This window comes from Haliotis rufescens, unplaced genomic scaffold, assembly GCF_023055435.1.
Source record: "Haliotis rufescens isolate VD_foot unplaced genomic scaffold, xgHalRufe1.0.p SCAF_5, whole genome shotgun sequence".
NCBI lineage: Eukaryota > Metazoa > Mollusca > Gastropoda > Lepetellida > Haliotidae > Haliotis > Haliotis rufescens.
The window spans coordinates 42,069,241-42,088,705 of record NW_025964223.1 but is presented as its reverse complement, the minus strand read 5'-3'; the positions used below and the strand labels follow the sequence as shown (position 1 = coordinate 42,088,705).

The following is a 19,465-nucleotide window of genomic DNA, read 5'->3' as shown; positions in this document are numbered from 1 at the left end:
CTTTCTTGATTATGACCTTAATTACCTTAACAGCTGGGTGAGCTAATCGGTGAAGTTGGGTGGACTGTGCAGTATTTAAGCTGAATCAGGGCGCGGCAGCTTAGCTTAGGAGTCTAGCCCAAATGACCCAAATGACCCAAAGTTTATACCAAGGACGAATCTACATGCAGCGGCCCCGTGCACATTTCAGGGAAACTAACACTTCACGATAAGGTTGAGGTGAAATAGGGTTTAACGTCGACTCCAAGATTATTGCACTTATATAGCGACGTGCATGTACGTAAGTGTGTGTGTTGCTGCTTGTACTAGTTCGGACTGATGCCGATTTATAGTGCTAGCTCACTGAGATACCATGCCGCAGTTTAACATGAATACCCCACTCAGACATGGAATACTGACTCCGAACCGACCAGTCCTTGTTTTAGCCCCTTAATGCCGAGCGACAGACGGGGTAACAACAAGTACCATCTTTTAACGTCTTTTGGTATGACGCCGGCGGGGCTCGAACCCCGGACCCTCCGCTCTCCGGGCGGACACTCTACCACAAGACCACGGGGGCGGTTTCTTTGTTATTGTTGTGTATGCTGTTATTATGAACGAATGAATAGCATCACTCCAATAATCGAACAAGAATCACACCATACTTTACACTTTCAGCAAAGTTTATGTGAAGGTACATATATTGTCCAAAAATATCCCATCCTGTTGGGATTCCGGGTTAAATTTGATCCCCAGCAACCTATGCTAATGGGATGAGGCGACTAAATGGCTCGGGTGAACAGGCGGTGTCCCTCATTTGACAGACAGCCCACTTGTCAGAAAGTTTATTTAAGAAATAAACGACGAGTGGGCGTTGTTTATCGTGCATTAAAACACGGCAGGAAAAATATACCATGAGGGGCGCAACGAACACGAGTCGTTTATTTCTTGTATGCGATATCAACATTACGTACAGCCTAAACACGCTCTAAAAATATTTACCCGTATTTAAATACAGTAACTGATGATTCCCTGAATAGAATCAGACCGCGGCAATGTCGGACACATCCATTTTATGAACAGGAGGTTATTTTTGGTTTTGTCACGCCGATTATCTTTACCTTTTCTCCCCAAACCGATTATCATATCTCTCCCACTGTTGGAAGCGATTGTTCGGCCATTGCGCCTATCTACGTTGCCCAGCTAACTCACCAGACACTTAAAGCCCCTATCTCCCATACACGATTTAAGAAATCGCGAACACGATTTAAGAAAGTTGAAAAATCGTGTTGATTCGTGCTCGACCTTGTGGATTATGCAAATTTCTTAACCAAACACGACCCTCATACGACCAAATACGACCCTCATACGACCCTCACACGACCTTCATACGACTGAACACGACACTCATACGACCGTCATAAGATATTCATACGATAGAACACGAATTAACCTCATTTAACACGACCCCAATACAAACTGTCATACGACCAAACACGACTGTCATACGACGCAAATACGACTTAACACGAACCAACACGACCGCCATACGATTAAACCCGAATCATTACGATGTCCATACGACTACAAAAATAAACACGATCTCCATACGACTGAGCAAGACCTTCATACGACATATTTCTGTTTATTTTGGTCACGTGTGTCATGTGGTATATAAGCTGCATTGCAACAGCATTTCTGTGTCAGTCCCCACCATGTTCAACAACGAACAAGACCCGCAAGAAGCAGCTTTAGAGGAGGAGGAAGTACTTCTGGTAGCTATGGCTTTGATGGTGAGGAGTGGGAGACAGCTGTAGGCGTCGCAGAGTGAGGAACAGGAAGAGATTCTGGGTTCGAACATGGCTGTTGAGCTTCCGTTTCGGCCGCCTGATGTTTGGCATGGCTGTAGAATGAGCTTTCACTTTCAGGGGGTTTCCCACGTTCTCACTCAGTCACGTGATGGGCTCTTCCGGTCGTATGACAAACTTATGGATTTCGTGTTCAGGCGTATGGGAGTCGTATGAAAGTCGTGTTGAATCGTGTTAAAACGTATGAAGGTCGTATGAGTTTCTTCCCACGCTACCAAACACGACTGAACGTGATGGAACACGATCTTCATACGACTGAACACGATCTTCATACGATTGAACACGACTCTCATACGACCTTCATACGACTGAACACGACTTTGCAGCTCGGCTTAAATCGTGTTATAAATTTTTGTATTGCAAAAATTTATAACACGATTTAAGCCGAGCTGCGACGTCCATACGACCGCGCGCGACCGACCACGACTTAACACGAATGAACACGAATGAGTGCGCGACCTTCATACGTTCTAACACGATTTAAGGAAAAACGTTAAATCTTTATCACTCGTGTTCAGTTTCTTGAATGTGAGATAGGGGCTCTAATTCCCACTCAAAAGTAACGTCGTCCAATACATGACGTCATCAAGTTGCGAGCGCATGTTGGAATCTCCAGAAATGACGTCATGATAGAACAATGTTTTGTCGTGAAATGAACACGTTGCGATTTAGCGCGTAGCTATCTTATATAAGCACATAGGTCATGGTTGAGGGGATTGCTAATCCATTGGCTGAAACCTTTCCATACAATGGACTAACCCCAAACAAAGTTAACATGACGAATTGTTACTTTCTCAAATTGTTTAAATAGATAGATCATGTTCTCTATTCTCAGAACAGTTTAATCATGACATTGACAACATTCTCAAATTGCAAAGAGCCTTTTAACAACATCTTATGTTATGTTGAGTTTCGTATGTATGTTTGATGGATTTCATGATATATGAACATTTGACTTGTATGTATACATATAGTCTGGTTATATATAGTCTGAAACACGTGTTTGAATGATTTGATATAGTCTGGTATGGATGTTTGATGGATTCTATATAATCCGGTAGATATGTTTAATGGATTCTATGTATGTTTGACAACCGGGGTAGAACTAATCAGGCACGGTGAATTGGTTGATTGCGTGTAATTGTACCCCGACGACTTAGATCGATGCTCATGATATCGATCACTGGATTATGGATAACTGGATTTGATTATTTACAGGCCGCCGTCATATAGCTGGAATATTGCTGAGTGAGGCATGAACAACAAAAAACAAACATAAGACATCACAGTGTGTCTCATATCTTTGTCATCGTTCGACAAATCGTATTATGATTGGCTGACGAAAAGTGAATCATTTTATGAAGAATTACAAACAATTTAGTGGATATAGTTGAAATTTTATTTGAATACAGTGATAATGTTGATGATCTATCATATTATACTTAACTCATACAGTGAGCGGTCAGATGCCCTGCATCCTCTATTGAATCACATCTAAGCGCTTCAACTTTTCAGCATGAGATTTCCTTAGTTCGGTCACTCTGCCGTAGACGTATTTGGCCACTTCAACATAACCCTGTTTGGAACCAGCTTCATCTTCCGCCTCGGTGTTATAACCCGTGTTGCAGTTGATGTCAATGACGTATGGAACACCATTGGCGTCATAAATGTACTCAATGGCACCGTTCTCAAGGGTTGTCGTTCTGAAGAAGTTTGTACAGTTCTCAATGAAAGGATCCTCCAAATCGGGGAGAATTTTGAACCGGTCGCGCGGTACCTCACACGGACAAAAGTTGGAGTTAAAACCATCGCAGGCCGTAGCCTTGCTGGTGTACAGGTATTTCTTGCCAACAAATTCCGCCCGGAAAAGTCCGCTGGTCAACGGAATGAAAGCTTGGATGACGTAGAGACCAGTTGTGGATTGAAGTGGCTCCGTGTCTTGTTCGAAATCAGCTAGGTTGTCGAACTTTCTCACGTTGAGGCCTCTCCCACCTCGGTTTGGTTTGATAACGAATGCTGAGTCCTTTCCAAAGTTTTCTTCAATGAGTTGTGCAGTTGGGTTGGATGTGAAGATTGTCTTTGGTACGTTGAGTCCACTCTTTTTCGCCATCACATATTGATAGGCTTTGCTGTCCTCCACGTCAATTGCCATCTCCCCGTTGACAACGATCCGGTTGTGACTTCTCAACCATTGAATTATTACCCTTGCTTGATCCAGAGAGAGGCGATGTCCCCTGACGTAAGAAGATGGACTGCATCGGTTGTAAAAGACAGCATTTTTAGGGGGGTCAGAGGTTACATCAAAATCTATTTCGTCAGAAATCCACTGTTCCATTGTGACGTCATATTCTTTGAAGGCTTCTTTCAGGAAGGAAAACCATTCCTTGTTGTCATGGAGGACGATTATTTTGTATTTCCCGTTACTGGACATGTTCTTCTTAAACTGAAAAGTGATAAAGCTCGATTAAAAATCAACAACAACAAATATAAAAGTTATGCATGCGTAACTCGTTACCATATGAACTGTTAAATGATTACTTTCATATATCTACTTTCAACGAAAGCAGTTAGTAATTATTGCTGAAAGGGGTTTCGGACGGCGACTCTTAGCACTATTTTCCGGAAACCTGCTATATAAATTTTATATATGATCAGAAAGGTCTGCACGAAGATTAATATAGGGCAAAACTGAAGCCATTTGCTATTTGAATGCAATATATATAGATATTGTTCAATGCGTCACTGGCCACAGACGTGTAGGACATAAGATTTTTTTTATATACTTTAAATATTACAAATTAAAATACATGTGGAGTGACGTGTATAACTTGAAAGCACGAAGTATAAAATTTAACATTATATATTCTAAGGTAAATGAACATGAGGAACACATGAGATTTACAAAACAATTTTAACAATTATTATAAAACCTATGGTAATTATTTCTTCGTGTCAAACATAATCAAGCCTAATATGGTACAGCATCTAACTCAACTATATTGTGTATAAAAGCTACGACCAACTTCTGTAAATAAATCAGTTATCAGGTTAGTGTTACATAGAAGGTATAAATGTGATGGATTTGGTATTTGAATTGAAACAAGTGCGTCGTCAGTTTGATTTAACGTCACTACGAGCGGTATTTACGTTACATCATAACCTGTCACCTGATCATATCTCCAATGTTGTTCAATAATCTTTACAACTTAACGAACACAACTTAGAAACATACTTTATACGAAAAACAAGTTCTCAGGAGCGGATTCCTATTGAAATATTTTTAAATCAGCGTATGGTTTCAAATGTCAAATGAGCACCGTCACATATATAGGAAAGGTAGTGTAAACACCTGTCGCTGTATGTATACTCAATGTATATTTTTACATTGATATTCTTCATAAATTACTCACATATATCAGAGGCATCGAAAATGAGCAACACAGCTACTTCGTAAGCCATGAAGTAAATATAGCATGCCGTTCACAATTTAGCTCTATTATGAACGTTCATTGTGACGCGACGAAACGGATATGACATCACAGTCGGCGGTAGAAACATGATAAATTTTAATCTCCCCGTTGTCTCAAAATGTTGAAATAACTGTCCTCGTCGTTTTCTAAACAGGATGTATTACCCTACATGCATTGTACATATATATTTCAGGACCACAATGAAAACTACAAATGTAGATATAAAATTTAGTTATTTCCCGACAATAAAAAAGAAAGAAATATTTCTTTTATAAATAATTGGCTTGGGCAGTTATGCGGTCGTCAAATCATCTGTTTCAATCAGAGGTGGTTACTGTGAATTGACACTTCTGATTGACAAAGCATTATATTCCAAAGTAAGGGTTTCATTATCAATTTACAATAATTCATGCAAACATTAAGGTGAGCAACATCTTCCAGTTTCATAATAGCAAGTGAATGGCATAAACGTTTACAAAAATGGTTACAACATAGAAATATTTGACTCCACATATACATAATCCCGATAGTGCCTACCTGACTATGGTCAAAGTCTTGCTGGGCTCCTTGGCCTTGTTCTGGTCAAACCTTCGTTCAGAATAAATATTTCTCAGTATATTCTGTTTATATATTAAGTAGATATCGAGATAACATTGTACAAGTTAGCATGACTCAGCAGCTAAGATCGTGGTTTATTATTGTTCCACCTCTAGGTCAGTGACGTTGCAAGGAGTTGCGCTGGATCAGGTCAGAGGCGTCAAATGACCCACTTTTCAAATCACATACATGTTGACGTAGAGTAATCTAGCACGTGATAGTAGCGTGGGACACAGTCAGGCCATGTGTCAACAGTGCCTTGTCTTGGCATCAGTGTATACGTAGAGTGTTGTCAACATTTATCAATGAAAACCATTCACATCATGTGATATCACGTGATCCTGCGATATCATGTGATACTGTCTGTTTAATAAATAAACGTCTGAACAGTCTATATTGATGCATCACCCTTATAACGACTATAGATTCATGCCAATTTGTAAGACTACAATGCATGCTGTAAGTTATAACGATTCCACTCTACTACATATAACCGACACGTTTCCTGCCGATTTTAAGACTCCGACGCATGCGTTATTTGGTGAAGATTACACCCAAACCAGCAACAAGTGAGTTAAAGAACAAGGTTCAATACTTATAGTTAATTCGTTGATACTTACTGAACAGATGTGACAGCTCTTTTGGTCAAGTTCAGCTTCATCACCGGCCCGTTTCGTGGTATGTGATAAGCTGAAGTGAATTGGTACGAGCTTTAATTGGTGACAAGTGTTTTGTTTGTATTCTACATACATCTGGTGATACCAGGGGTATTGTATTACTCCATCGTACGTGACCTACATTGTTGTTTTGGAAACTAGCTTGTTCTGCGCGCTGACCGCACCAGGCTCTGGTGTATGGAGACCACTTAACAAAACGACCGGACAGGTACTGAGATCCCCCAAAGTGTATTCACTCGTTCTTAGATATCAATCAACTGTCCGACAAATATCCCTTACGTGATAGCCAGAACTAGATCAGTCCTAAAGGGAGTCGCAATGGATGAAATACCGTATAATAAAAATGGAACCCTTTGGGGAAATCAACGGGAGAATGTAATACAAGTGAGTGAGTGAGTGAGTTTGGTTTTACGCAGCTTTTAGCAATATTCCAGCAATATCACGGCGGGGGACACCAGAAATGGGCTTCACACATTGTAGCCATGTCGGGATTCGAACCTGGGTCTTCGGCGTGACGAGTGAACGCTTTAACCACTAGGCTACCCGACCGCCCCGAATGTAATCCAAAGCGATACGGGTATGTTATGTTCATATTTTAAAAGTCGGCGTCCAGAATGTCATCAGCTGTAACCGTTTTAGAGCTTTGAATACTAAATATTGCGATGTCCCAAGGTTAGTACTAACTTACTAAGTTAGTGTCTAGCTCTTCGTATAACTATCACTGTTCTTGTTCAGTTCAAACACAAGGCGTTCTGTTCGAACAGTGCGAGAGAAGAAATGACAAGCCATGGAGTTGTCTAATGGATGTCATATACAATCAGTCACGTTTGGAGCTATTTAAGATAAGGACACGATGACACGTGTCACGGCTGGGATAGGTCAACAATTAAGGTCATGTAGAAAGTCAGCATTTACTGTCAACACCCAGTCCGACTTACACACGTTTGGGTTTTAAATTGATAAATTACTCTACCCTTAAAGTAAACTATGTGTACTTTATGTCGACATTTATTAATGGTATCTCGTAAATTCATATGGAACGGCATGTGAATAAATTTTCTAACATTTAATAGTGCGTTTATTTGTTTTTAAAAGTACAGCCAGATCCAGTTGTCTCGAATTCTTGGGGACCAGATAAATAGTTCGGCTTATCCGAATTTGACACAACCGAACAGACCTTATTACCTTAGGATAACAGAAAGCATAGGATAAGAAAAAAAATAAACAAACCCGGAAGCTTTTACCAAAACTCCATTCATGCTTGTATATGCAAGTTATAAAGATTATAAAATTCAACGTACTATAGTCCGTTTGCTTCAAAATAGATATAAATCACAAAGCAACAATTCGTCTTTAATGGCATGAAAGGTATGTATTTGTCCGTCACCATCATTACAGGTATTGTCATGATGGGTAGAACAAGTTATTTAACAAACTATCATGTAATTGTTTGTGTTTCAATGCCTGCTGTTACAAGGGGATCTGCACAATAAACATAACAGCCGAGGGACAGCCCGTAACATAGGGATAGTCTCAAAACCTCTATTCTGAAATTACTCTCAACAGAAATAATAATTTGACTAACAGTTGGGTGATCTAGACCATCTCTGTCACAAAATGAAACTTTATTTGCGGTCTCACCTTTGTCAGTGCACCCCCTGCAATAATCATGAACCTGAACTACCAATGTTTTTAAATTATCTGTGAATGAGTGAGTATGGTTTTACGCCGCTTTTAGCAATATTCCAGCAATATCACAGCGGCAGACACCACAAATGGGCTACACATAGTACCCATGTTAAGAATCGAATCCGGGTCTTCGGCGTGACAAGCGAAGCATCACTTCAACCCCTAGGCTACCCGACCACACTCAAATTATCTGTGAATTTTATCATGTACCGTAATGCAATGATACATTGAGCTCGTTTTGTTTATTTTATTATTTGCATTTGAAATTAACTGAACAGCAAGACCAAGAACATCAAAATCATTGCTTTGAGAATGGCTTACAGATAATCATTGTATATTCCGTTTAATAACACCAAAGAAAGATACGCTTCTAATTTAGGCTTTTCATTTGACATGATTTTATTACAGTCAAGACATTTGTAGATAGGTCTAACACGCGCAAATGTCACGCGCGAATGACGGGCTGTTCAGCTTTCAGTGCAGATCCACCTGTAACAACACGCATTGAAACACCAACAGTTACATAAGAGTTTGTTAAATAACTTTTTCTACCCACCATGACAATGTTTGACATTATGGTGACGAGTTGGTATGGACAAATAAATAACTTTCATGACATTTAAGACGATTTGTTGCTTTGGGATATATATCTATTTTGCATTTCATCGGTACGGTTTTGCAGTTTTGAATTATATTTTAGTTAGACTCGTCAGGGAAAGTTTGTTTTTTTATAATTCTCGGGACAACAAATTGATTTCGAGATAACACTTCTAGTTCGACATATCAAACTGGTGTTAAATATCGGAAGAGTTTGCCGGGACGGACTGTGAGTTCGACATAACCGGGGATTCGACACATCCGAGTTCGAGACAACTAGATTTGGCTGTCTACACAAGGGGAGACTTTAAGAACCTTTCTGTCGGTGTGTCGGTGTAAGTACACAAACAAGCGTTTGGGTCGATGCTCAGAAGAATATCAAAGGGGATGACTTAAGCACCTTATACGTTTAGTATTTTCGTAATCAAGGGGCTCAGTGTACATGTACTTGCCACTACTGTAACGTTTGTAGTTCGGAACTAGATTACGTTGGCTTGAGATTATGATACATTTTATCGGACGGGTTTGTATCTTCCAATCAGACTATTTCTGGTCAACACCAAAAGACTAAAGACATTACAATTTGCCGTCCACGTGCATTTAAGCAGCTGTTAACTTTACGTGTTGAGATTCTGATCTCTCGTTTGTTCGAGTGAGTGAGCAGGTTTTATGCCGTTTTAAGCAATATTCCAGCTATTTCACTGCGGGAGGAAACATGAATTGGGTTTCACATATTGTACACTTGTGAGCAATCGAACTTGGTCTTCGACGTGACAATCGAACGCTTCAGCCAGAAGGCTACATGAATAGTAAGGGCAAGTAAGTTTATTTTTAAGGATAAAATGTACACATAACTTTATCTTTTAAGAGTGAATATGTGTGAAATATACATAAGTTCTGAATATGCCGTTGTATGAAGCACAATCCATTTCATGACACACTTGATATAATATCGTGCTACTGTTTCAGGGACAGAGGGATTTTGTAGATATGTAGATATATCCTTTGGCGAGATTGCAGTATTTCCGATACCTTCCGCCATTTTGGCAAGGCATAAGCGTTTTGGTGCGTGAAGAGCCGCCCTTGCAAGAGTTTCCAAGTTTGTTTTCCCCTTTCCAAGTTTACTCGACTAAACAATGCCAGTGTGATTAATAGGTCTACTCCCAACATATGTTACCTTTAATAAATTCTCAACGTATATATCGGACGTCAACAAGTTGTAGTCCGATAAATTGAATTTCTAAAATTTATATATATATACATGTGATATCATATGGGAATGAAATGGACTGCTGTCAAATTTCGTATCATTTAAACCAATTTGTGCATTGCGATCAATTTTGTCTACTATTAATAAGCAATAGGAACATATATTTGTCAATATGGCCAACTGTCGCCGTTGAAGCATCAAACAAATATGTCAGATATCCGATATACTGCAATTTTACCATTTGTGTTATAGCTGTAACTAACACTATCAAACATACTTAAAGAAAGTAAATACCGGCAGCTTATTGTATAATTCCAAACTAAACATGCATGCTCTGACAGAATTGTTCCGGAAACAGTTCATCATCATTCTGACGGAAAGGAAAACATGTTTCTGGAACGACTCAGGTGACGGTCCATAGTCCAGGAAGTAGTAGTCGGAGTATAACCTGAAAATAAACATAAAAATACAGCGAAAACCCGTTAATCCGGAAACCCCACCTTCCGGACTATCTTGGAATGGACATGGATATTTAGAGTAACATAAGTCACCATCCATAATCCGGACTTTTGCTAATCCGGATGATTTACTATCGACCGCACCATGGCATTTATACAGGCAGTTATTTGTTTACAGGCATCTTTTGATGTATTGAATTCAGAATTTGATCAAGTCGGTCTAATGGCAATTACTGTGCAACAGGACTTTACATGAACGTGACTGTGCATTCGGATCGACTCGGCTTATTCCGTTACCGGAGTAATACCTCACGGAGAACTGTAAACTACACAATGGAACAATTCATTTTCGTTTATATCCTTCAGAGAAGATGACGATGGACTTTTTAAGAGGTTCCTTTTCTAGTTACACGGCATTAGGTCCAATTTGATATCAAGCATCATTTGTGTGAGGCTCACGATTGCTGGAGCCAGATAATACTTTTGATTTACGGGTTCGTAATTACTTTGCATTTGAAAAACTTTAAGATCTCTTCAATTTCAAGAGTTCCTGAAAAATGAACACTGCAATAGCTGCATTGCCTGATGTTAATTATTTTGCTTTGTGTAAGGCAACGGAGTTGTGTGCCACGGAACCGCATATAATCCTCGCTTTCAGCCTGTAGATTTCCTGTATCCCAACGCTTGCACGGGAAGCGTAAGCACCCCATGTTTAGGGGGCTTCACGGTCACTTCCGGTTTATTTTCTGGTATGACTGGAGGTACGTTTCGATGGTGGACGTGTATCTTGTGTAAGTTGTATTGCATCATCTAAGGACCAGGGTGCCGTTGTACAAAACAACCTTAGCACTACGACATTCGTAAGTCTATGTTAAGGTATGGGAGTTACGATCACCTCAGCGCTAAGATCGCTTTGTACAACGGCACCCTGTTTATCATATATGCTCTGCTTTTCTCTCGACAGGGAATTAACCACTGGTCTGTACTAACGGACACACTATTTGGTTTAGGTTTAATGCCGTTCCCACGCTATATGACGGCGGCTTGTAAAATAAGGTGATTGTTATTATGAGCAACGATCCAGATCCTCGGATGACACGTACGGTGACTAGCAATATGCCAAATCAGCCAAATTACCAAGCCTGATCATGACCACCATTTGGTCGCCTCGACGTCAAACATAGGTTACTGGGGATACGGTTTTTGAGACACAAAATGAAAGAACCGAGACGCTTTACTTTCGCGGCCGTAGGTTACCTAGTATCCATTTCCTATCATTTTCGAGTGCTTCCGATCAATTAATAACCTAATTATTCCACTGATATGATCTGTTTAACTATTGATTTTTGAATTTCATTATGCGTAACACATTTTCGTACCCTCAAGGATTAAAACGTCAAGGTGAGGTGAGGCGAAATGGGGTTTAACGTCGCGTCAAAGATAATTGCACTTAAATAGCGACGTGCATGTACGCGCACGTGTGTGTGTGTGTATGTGTGTGTGTTTGTGTGTGTGTGTGTGTGTGTGTGTGTATGTGTGTGTGGCTGCTTGTACTAGTCCGGACTGATGCCGATCTATAGTGCTAGCTCACTGAGATACCATGTCGCACTTGAACATGAATACCCCCCTCAGACCCAGTATACTGACTCCGAGCCTACTAGTCCTTGTTTAAGCCCCTTAATGACGAGCGACAGACAGGGTAACAACAAGTACCATCTTTTAACGTCTTTTGTATGACGCGGCCGGGGATCGAACCCTGGACCTTTCGCTCTGGACCGGGCGGACGCTCTAACACTACAGCTCGGAGGCGGTCAAAAAGGAATGTAAGGGATATATACACTTGTGCTCTCTGTCGTTCTCATTGCGAGTATAGTCAGATAACCAGTCGTTAATTATTTGGTTTGTTTGTTTGTTTGTTGTGTACCGCCACACTCAGCAATATTCCAGCTATATAACGTCTGTCTGTAAAAACTCCAGTCTGGACCAGACAAACCCGTGATTGACATCATGCGCATCAATCTACGCAATTGAGATACGATGACATGCATCAACAAAGTCAGCAAGCCTGACCACCCGATCCCGTTAGTCGCCTCTCACAAGTACAGCCGCCTCTTACGGCAAGCTTGGGTTGTTTAGACCTATTCTAACCTGGATCTTCAGGGGCTCATTAATTAATACTTTAATTGTATGAACATGAGAGTATGTATATGACGCTGGCGTAACCCAGTCGGTCACGTAAGTATTCAGTATAGTCACAACAATGATGCTGATTAAGGATGTAATGACTGATCGAACTATCGATGCATCGCAGTTGTCCCTGACCCGATGGAAATCAATACTTAACATGCCGCTCTATATCAGTATCAATAGACGTAAATGGAGAAAATCATTAATCATTATTTGTTTTCCGTAATTCGTTTTGGTCCAAAATACACATGTCGTTATCGATTTAGAAAACATTCATTGTTTGATTGGAGACAATATTGAGAGACAACTTCCCCAGCAAACTGCTGTACCAAGGACTTGCGGATAGGGCGGATGTGTTTGGCATTGTCATAATGCCGCATCACGCAGGGATGCAGGGCGGTGCGTGTGTTTATCACACTACACGTATGATAATCGTTGTACTATTGCAATAGTTTTAACAACTCTGCAATAGAATCGCAACAGTGGTTTTAACAATGGCAATACTATCATTGAGGAGAAATGGGGCTTAACGTCGCTTCAAGATTCTTGTGCACCTATATAGCGACGTGCATGCACGTGTATGTATGTATGTGTGTGGCTGCTTGTAGTAGTCCGGGACCGACTCCGTGGTCTAGTGGTAGAGCGTCCGCCCGGAGAGCGGAAGGTCCGGGGTTTGATCCCCGGCCGCGTCATAGCAAAAGACGTTAAAAGATGGTAATTGTTGTTACCCTGTCTGGCGCCCGGCATTAAGGGGCTAAAACAAGGACTGGTCGGCTCGGAGTCAGTATACTATGCCTGATGGGGTATTCATGTTAAACTGCGACATGGTATCTCAGTGAGCCAGCACTATAAATCGGCATCAGTCCGGACTAGTACAAGCAGCCACACACACACACACACACACACACGTGCATGCACGTCGATATATAAGTGCAATAATCTTGGACCCTATTCCACCGCACCTTGTAGTAGTCTGGACTAATGCCGGTTTTATAGTGCTCGCCCACTGAGATACCATGACGCTGTTTCCTCGGATACCCTACTTCTTTGAGCCCTCTATTCTGAGGTATTCTCTTCTACCCTCGGTAATCCCAGAAGTCCATCGGTGTTCCGTCCCCTTATTTATAAAAATAAATGCAGAGAAATATTGGCAACTATAAAAGTTTGTAAATAAAGCACTCCAGTCGTCGTAAGTACAGGTGAACAGTGAGTCACAGATTCCAATTTAAACAAATATCTTAGAGTTAATTGGAAAATATATTTGATTAGGTTTCATTGATAGCTGGGCTTCAATAAAGACATGTCACAATATAACACATATGTCCTTGTCCTCGGCCTTGCATTGTAGAGTAACGCCACTTAGTTGCACCAGGATCCGCTGATTACAAGTTTGAATCCCGGATTCGGCTTTTATGACCCTTGGTCTATAAGCACTATTCCTGTCTTACCCACAAGGACATACGTCTGTGGCCTGAGTCAATTTGGGATCTCCTCCCACGACAAGGAGACACGTTGCAAAGCGGGATTAAACTCAACTCACTTATTCACAACCATAACTGTATGTTTACGGATATTGTGTTTCTGTTATAAATGTCGACAATAACAACATGTGGGGATTCTACATGTAGGTTTCATACTCTCGCAAATAGTCACCTACAACTTTAGGATGATAATCACCCGTTGTATATTCTGTAATTTGGACGGATGCATTCCCAAACATGTCGATGTAGTCAGCAAAGGTTTTATGACGCACTCGACTCTTATTCCACATTCCTAAAAGAGAAGTATTAAAAAATACTTCACAAACAAATATGTACATGAATTGTTCATATTCTGTTTATTCTGTTGTAGTATTGCTCATCTATACAAATGTGATCTGTATAATGGGAAGTGTCTGCCAGTTAGACCCAAATTCCATCCTTTTAAAAAAAAAATGGGGAATAAAGGCACTCTACCACCATTGGTTAATCAGAGGGTTCAAATCACAATAAGATCAGGGCGTTTGAATAGCCAAGAGGGTACAGGATAGCTCTTTACGCTAAAGATACGGATTTGATTCCTTACATTGGTACTGGGTTTGAAGCTATTTTCTGGTGGCTAGAGTATTGCCAAAGACGGTGCAAAACCGTTATTATTTTAATAATGAATTGAAGTTGATCTCTGTACAGCTCGCTCACACCCTTATTGATCGTATGCCTACATGAGGTATACCTTGACGACATAACAGGGCATCATAAAAAAGAAACATTGTAATTGTTTTTGATCTGAGGTAATATGACGCGTTACCATAGCGACTCTTGAACAGATCCGTAGATGCACATTTATCGGATCCAATAAGATGGAAATACGGGAGGCAGTGGAGTCTTCCTTCTCGGTCCTTCCAGCAGGGGTTCTTGTAGTCAGGTAGCAGATCCTTCCTGTCCTAAGCAGATACAAGCATTGTCACCAAACATCTTGTTCCTTACCTGTGTCGGTGCTGTGACCAGCCGTACGGTCGTTATAATGAGACGTATGGTTATGAACTTTTATGTCACGATTCCTACCATATAACGGATTCCTCCTTATTGCAATACAGTGAGTTCGGTTTAATGCTTATTTGAAAGGTTTTTCAGCTGCATCAAAGTCTGTCAGCTTGACGTGGGAGGATATAGATTTTAGACGTTTACGTTTTTGGTGAAACCCAAAACACGTATATGGTGCGCACAAACTTATCATAATGGCGGCGAATCGTGGCTTCGTATGCATGATCATCGGATTCTGGCACGCCCAAGGGACGCAACTCGCAATGTAGTGGGGTAGCCTTTGGGGTAAAAGCGATGGCTCGAATCCACACATGGGTAAAAGTGTTCAGCCCATTTATGTATGCCAAGATATCTCTTGAATGTTGCTAAAAACGGCTTAAAACAATACTCATCCACTCTCGATTGTATTACGTCTACTCGATGTAACACACCAACAGAAACATGCATGTGTTAAGTAAGTAATTGAATTTGGAATATTTACTTCTTTAACCTGCTCTAACCTGCGCAAGGCAAACCAGTGGTATACTGGTCACTGAGTAAGTATTTAGATCGCAATGTGTTTAAATTCTAAACAGAATACACGTTTAAAATGTGAATACATGACACTTTTTTATGGACAGCAACTTCTTTTATTCTTTGTCAAGACGTTTAAGAGCTACATCTTGCCTCTTCATCAGGTAAATGATGAGTGAGTGCATAGATGTAGGACTTTTGACCACATGATAGTAGAAATAGAAGTCATTGGACAATATATAAACCAGGACATCGGTCCTAGACACTGAGCACTCGTTGCCTTGATGTAGGACTATTGGCCACATGATACAAGGTGAGGCTCTGTAGTGTGACATAAACGCCTGATATAACCTCAATGAGAGACTTTGACTCCGTGGAAATAGAAGTCATTGGACAATATAAACCAGGACATCGGTCCTAGGCACAGAACACCCGATGCCTTGATGTAGGACTATTGACCACATGATACAAGGTGAGGCTCTGTAGTGTTACATACACGCCTGATATAACCTCAATGAGAGACTTTGACTCCGTAGAAATAGAAGTCATTGGACAATATAAACCAGGACATCGGTCCTAGACACTGAGCACCCGTTGCCTTAATGTAGGACTATTGACCACCCTGATGCAATTCCCGACAGATTTTTAATTCGTAGGACACAGACAACGGCTTGTACGATCTGCTATTGTTTGCCTCGTGTCCATATACATATATTTTGAATTGACTGCCAGAAAACTCAAATATTTGCGGACAAAAATGTCGATTGGGAATATACGTATAACAACAGTATTGTTATGATGTCACATTTAGCACGCGTATTAAATTGATGTTATGTTGATACATATTCCAACTTATAAATTGGAATGACAGTCAATTGCAACGTATAGTTTAAACCACGACATAGTTCCTTCATACTGGTTCACACCTGATAACCTAAATCTGGCTTAACCCGGATCTCCTCTCTCATTTCACAGCCTGTGGCATACTCTGTTGTTTGCTTAGAGTAGGATAAAACACGACTCTGAAGTCAGTCTAGAATTGCAAAACGAGAGGCGGAGGTTTTGTTGCCGATGCTGTTTTCTTGACGGTTTACAATTATCCTAAGCATAACCGAACAGGAGAGTTTTATCTTTCTGCGCTACTAGTGGAAGGTGTTGATATAGATCCACATTTATATTTATTTGATTAGGCGTAGATACCAGCACACCCAGCACCTGTTCGTTGGTCGTAATTAGAACGAGTGGTCATGCTCTGGGAAAATGACGTGTTAATGGCCTTGATAGTAGCTGTAATATTACCAATTGCCGTGTAAAACAAATAACAAAAACAAAACGAAAACACAAAAAACAACAAGCCAACAAACAAACAAACAAATAAACAAACCCAAACGTTGGGACTTCACTGTCTATCAATTTTATATGTACATTTTTGTCCCACACACATTTTTATTGTCAACAGTCTGAAACATAATTATTTTCTGGGACAATACTTTTTCGATCAAATCCTATTCGATTAGACATGCTTTTTAACATTAGGTGTCCATGCTCTGAACGTTGCTGGATGTGAACACCAACCACCTCTGACCGCATTTATTCCCACAAGTTTCATATTTGGGGCCTCCTTTTGGGCAATAGCAATTAAGCATTGCGATTTTATTCAATTTGATGTGTGGGACTCATACTTTTGTTGTCGAAGCCACAACCACTACTATAACATTTGACTTGCGCAAATCGGCCATTAAGAGTTAGTACAATTCCATGGAAGTTTTTAGCAAACCTGAATGTTGCTTACGGTCAATATATACGTACACAAACCATTACTACTACAGTTCATTTCCTAGTGGCTAGTCCAAATTGACCTTAACTACACAAGCAGAATGACACCAACATTGAACAACATGACATTGTGTATGCCTTATGTTCGCGCATTCGTATGCTTTATTGACTCTCTCCCAACAATATACAATAGATGAAAACCAAGTTTAGACTGTCCCTTCTTCAATAATAAAAGAGTCGTTTTTCCGGCGATAACCCAACCGACACCGTAAGCCTTAATGTATGTAATTTAATAAATGCAAACTTCACTTACGATGTTATTGTACGTGATATCCATGTATACATTTGTGTGGGCAGAGAGGAGTAAACACATGTGCATGCACACTGGAAGTGCTTGATTTCTCTCTTAATACTCTCGGGGTATGTTGAGTCATGTATCGCTGAATTTACTTTCATCACTGATTTGAATGTGACGTCTTGAATTTTTCTATTTTTCTTGTGACGAGGGGTGGCCCAAGTGTCAAGGCGCCGCAATTCGCTTTGCAGAGTAGCGCTCCTTGGGCACACTAGAAGCCTCTGATTGTGGGTTCGAATCCTGGTTCCCCCGATAATGTTTCTAGGTTTGTCAGCACCATAGACCTGGTCGTGGGTTTCACAAAAATGGAAAATGTCCGAAACCTGCATCACCTCGGACCTTCTTCCCACATTAATATGACACGCCCTGATATAACTGGAATATCTAAACAGTGTGCAAGTTGTTCAGTTAAATTATTATTGAAAATACAATGAATAACTTGATCGTTAAAGCCGGGTATGTTGCCACTTATTTATAGTGAGTGAGTGAGTGAGTGAGTATGGCTTGACGTTGCTGTTGGCAATATTCCAGCAATATCACAGCGGAGGACACAGAAGTGGGCTTTGTATTCGGCGTTTCGAGCGAACGCTATAGTAGGCTACCCTAAACAGGGGCCCGAAGTTAGCAGCGGGTTCGTTATTCGTTATTCGTTTTTCGAGCCAGCGCCGGCTTCGTTATTCAAAGGTTGTATATTAAAAAACTACAGTAATGTGTCAAATACACTGACACTCGTTTAATATTTGACAGCAGGTTCGTCTTACATCGTCCAAAAGCTGTTTAGTTATTCAGTACTTTTGAATAACGAAAAACAAACCAGCACCGGGTTCGTTATTCAGACTTGGCATAACAAATATAATATAATGTATTACCAGTGGGGCTAGTTATTCGTCATTCGTTTTTCGAATAACGAAAAACAAGCCAGCACCGGCTTCGTTATTCAAAGGTTGTATATTAAACAACTACAGTAATGTGGTCAAATACACTGAAACTACTTACTATTTGACAGCAGGTTCGTCTTACATTGTCCAAAAGCTGTTTAGTTATTCAGTACTTTTGAATAACGAAAAACAAACCAGCACCGGCTTCGTTAATCAAAGGTTGTATACTAAACAACTACAGTAATGTGGTCAAACACACTGAAACTCATTTAATATATGACAGCAAACGCCACGCCTACCGAGGGCACTACTTTTATTACTGCGGAATGTTGGGGAATCCCAATATTACAGTCGCGGGGATTCCCTTTCTGCTCACGTTTATCGTCATGCACAGGAAATTTAGCGACATTCATGCATATTCATTGTCCAAACTACCCTTTGAAACCGATGTCCGAGAAGGAATGAAACAGCAAACATGCAGGCTCGCTCGCCTGTTTTGTTCCCGCCCGCCTCGATTCAACAACTTTCATGTCTTCGCGTTTCATTTCTAACTAGCATTTTCCCGTTTTCAGGAAACTAATGTTTAAATCTGGCCGTAGCTGACCATGTCATTTGAAACATCCGCCTTCTCCTGGACATATTTCTTCCGGTTCGTTACAGTCTGACTGTTGCAGTTCTTCTCGCCTCTT

General features: G+C 40.5%; 1 protein-coding gene across 1 annotated transcript; it reads right to left on the bottom strand.

Annotated features, from left to right (window-relative positions):
- Positions 1-3,232: 3,232 nt before the first annotated feature.
- Positions 3,233-6,590, bottom strand: LOC124110284. Its single transcript, XM_046469531.2, has 3 exons — positions 6,535-6,590; positions 5,855-5,905; positions 3,233-4,290 (listed from the first exon to the last, which is right to left on the bottom strand). Exon 3 carries the CDS (start codon positions 4,276-4,278, stop codon positions 3,328-3,330), a length of 951 nt encoding a protein of 316 aa, XP_046325487.1. The 5' UTR covers positions 4,279-4,290; positions 5,855-5,905; positions 6,535-6,590; the 3' UTR covers positions 3,233-3,327.
- Positions 6,591-19,465: the final 12,875 nt, after the last annotated feature.

What these genes read in the sequence shown, in the direction of transcription:
- LOC124110284 (XM_046469531.2), bottom strand. Translation starts at nt 4,278, where the DNA reads ATGTCCAGTAACGGGAAATACAAAATAATCGTCCTCCATGACAACAAG.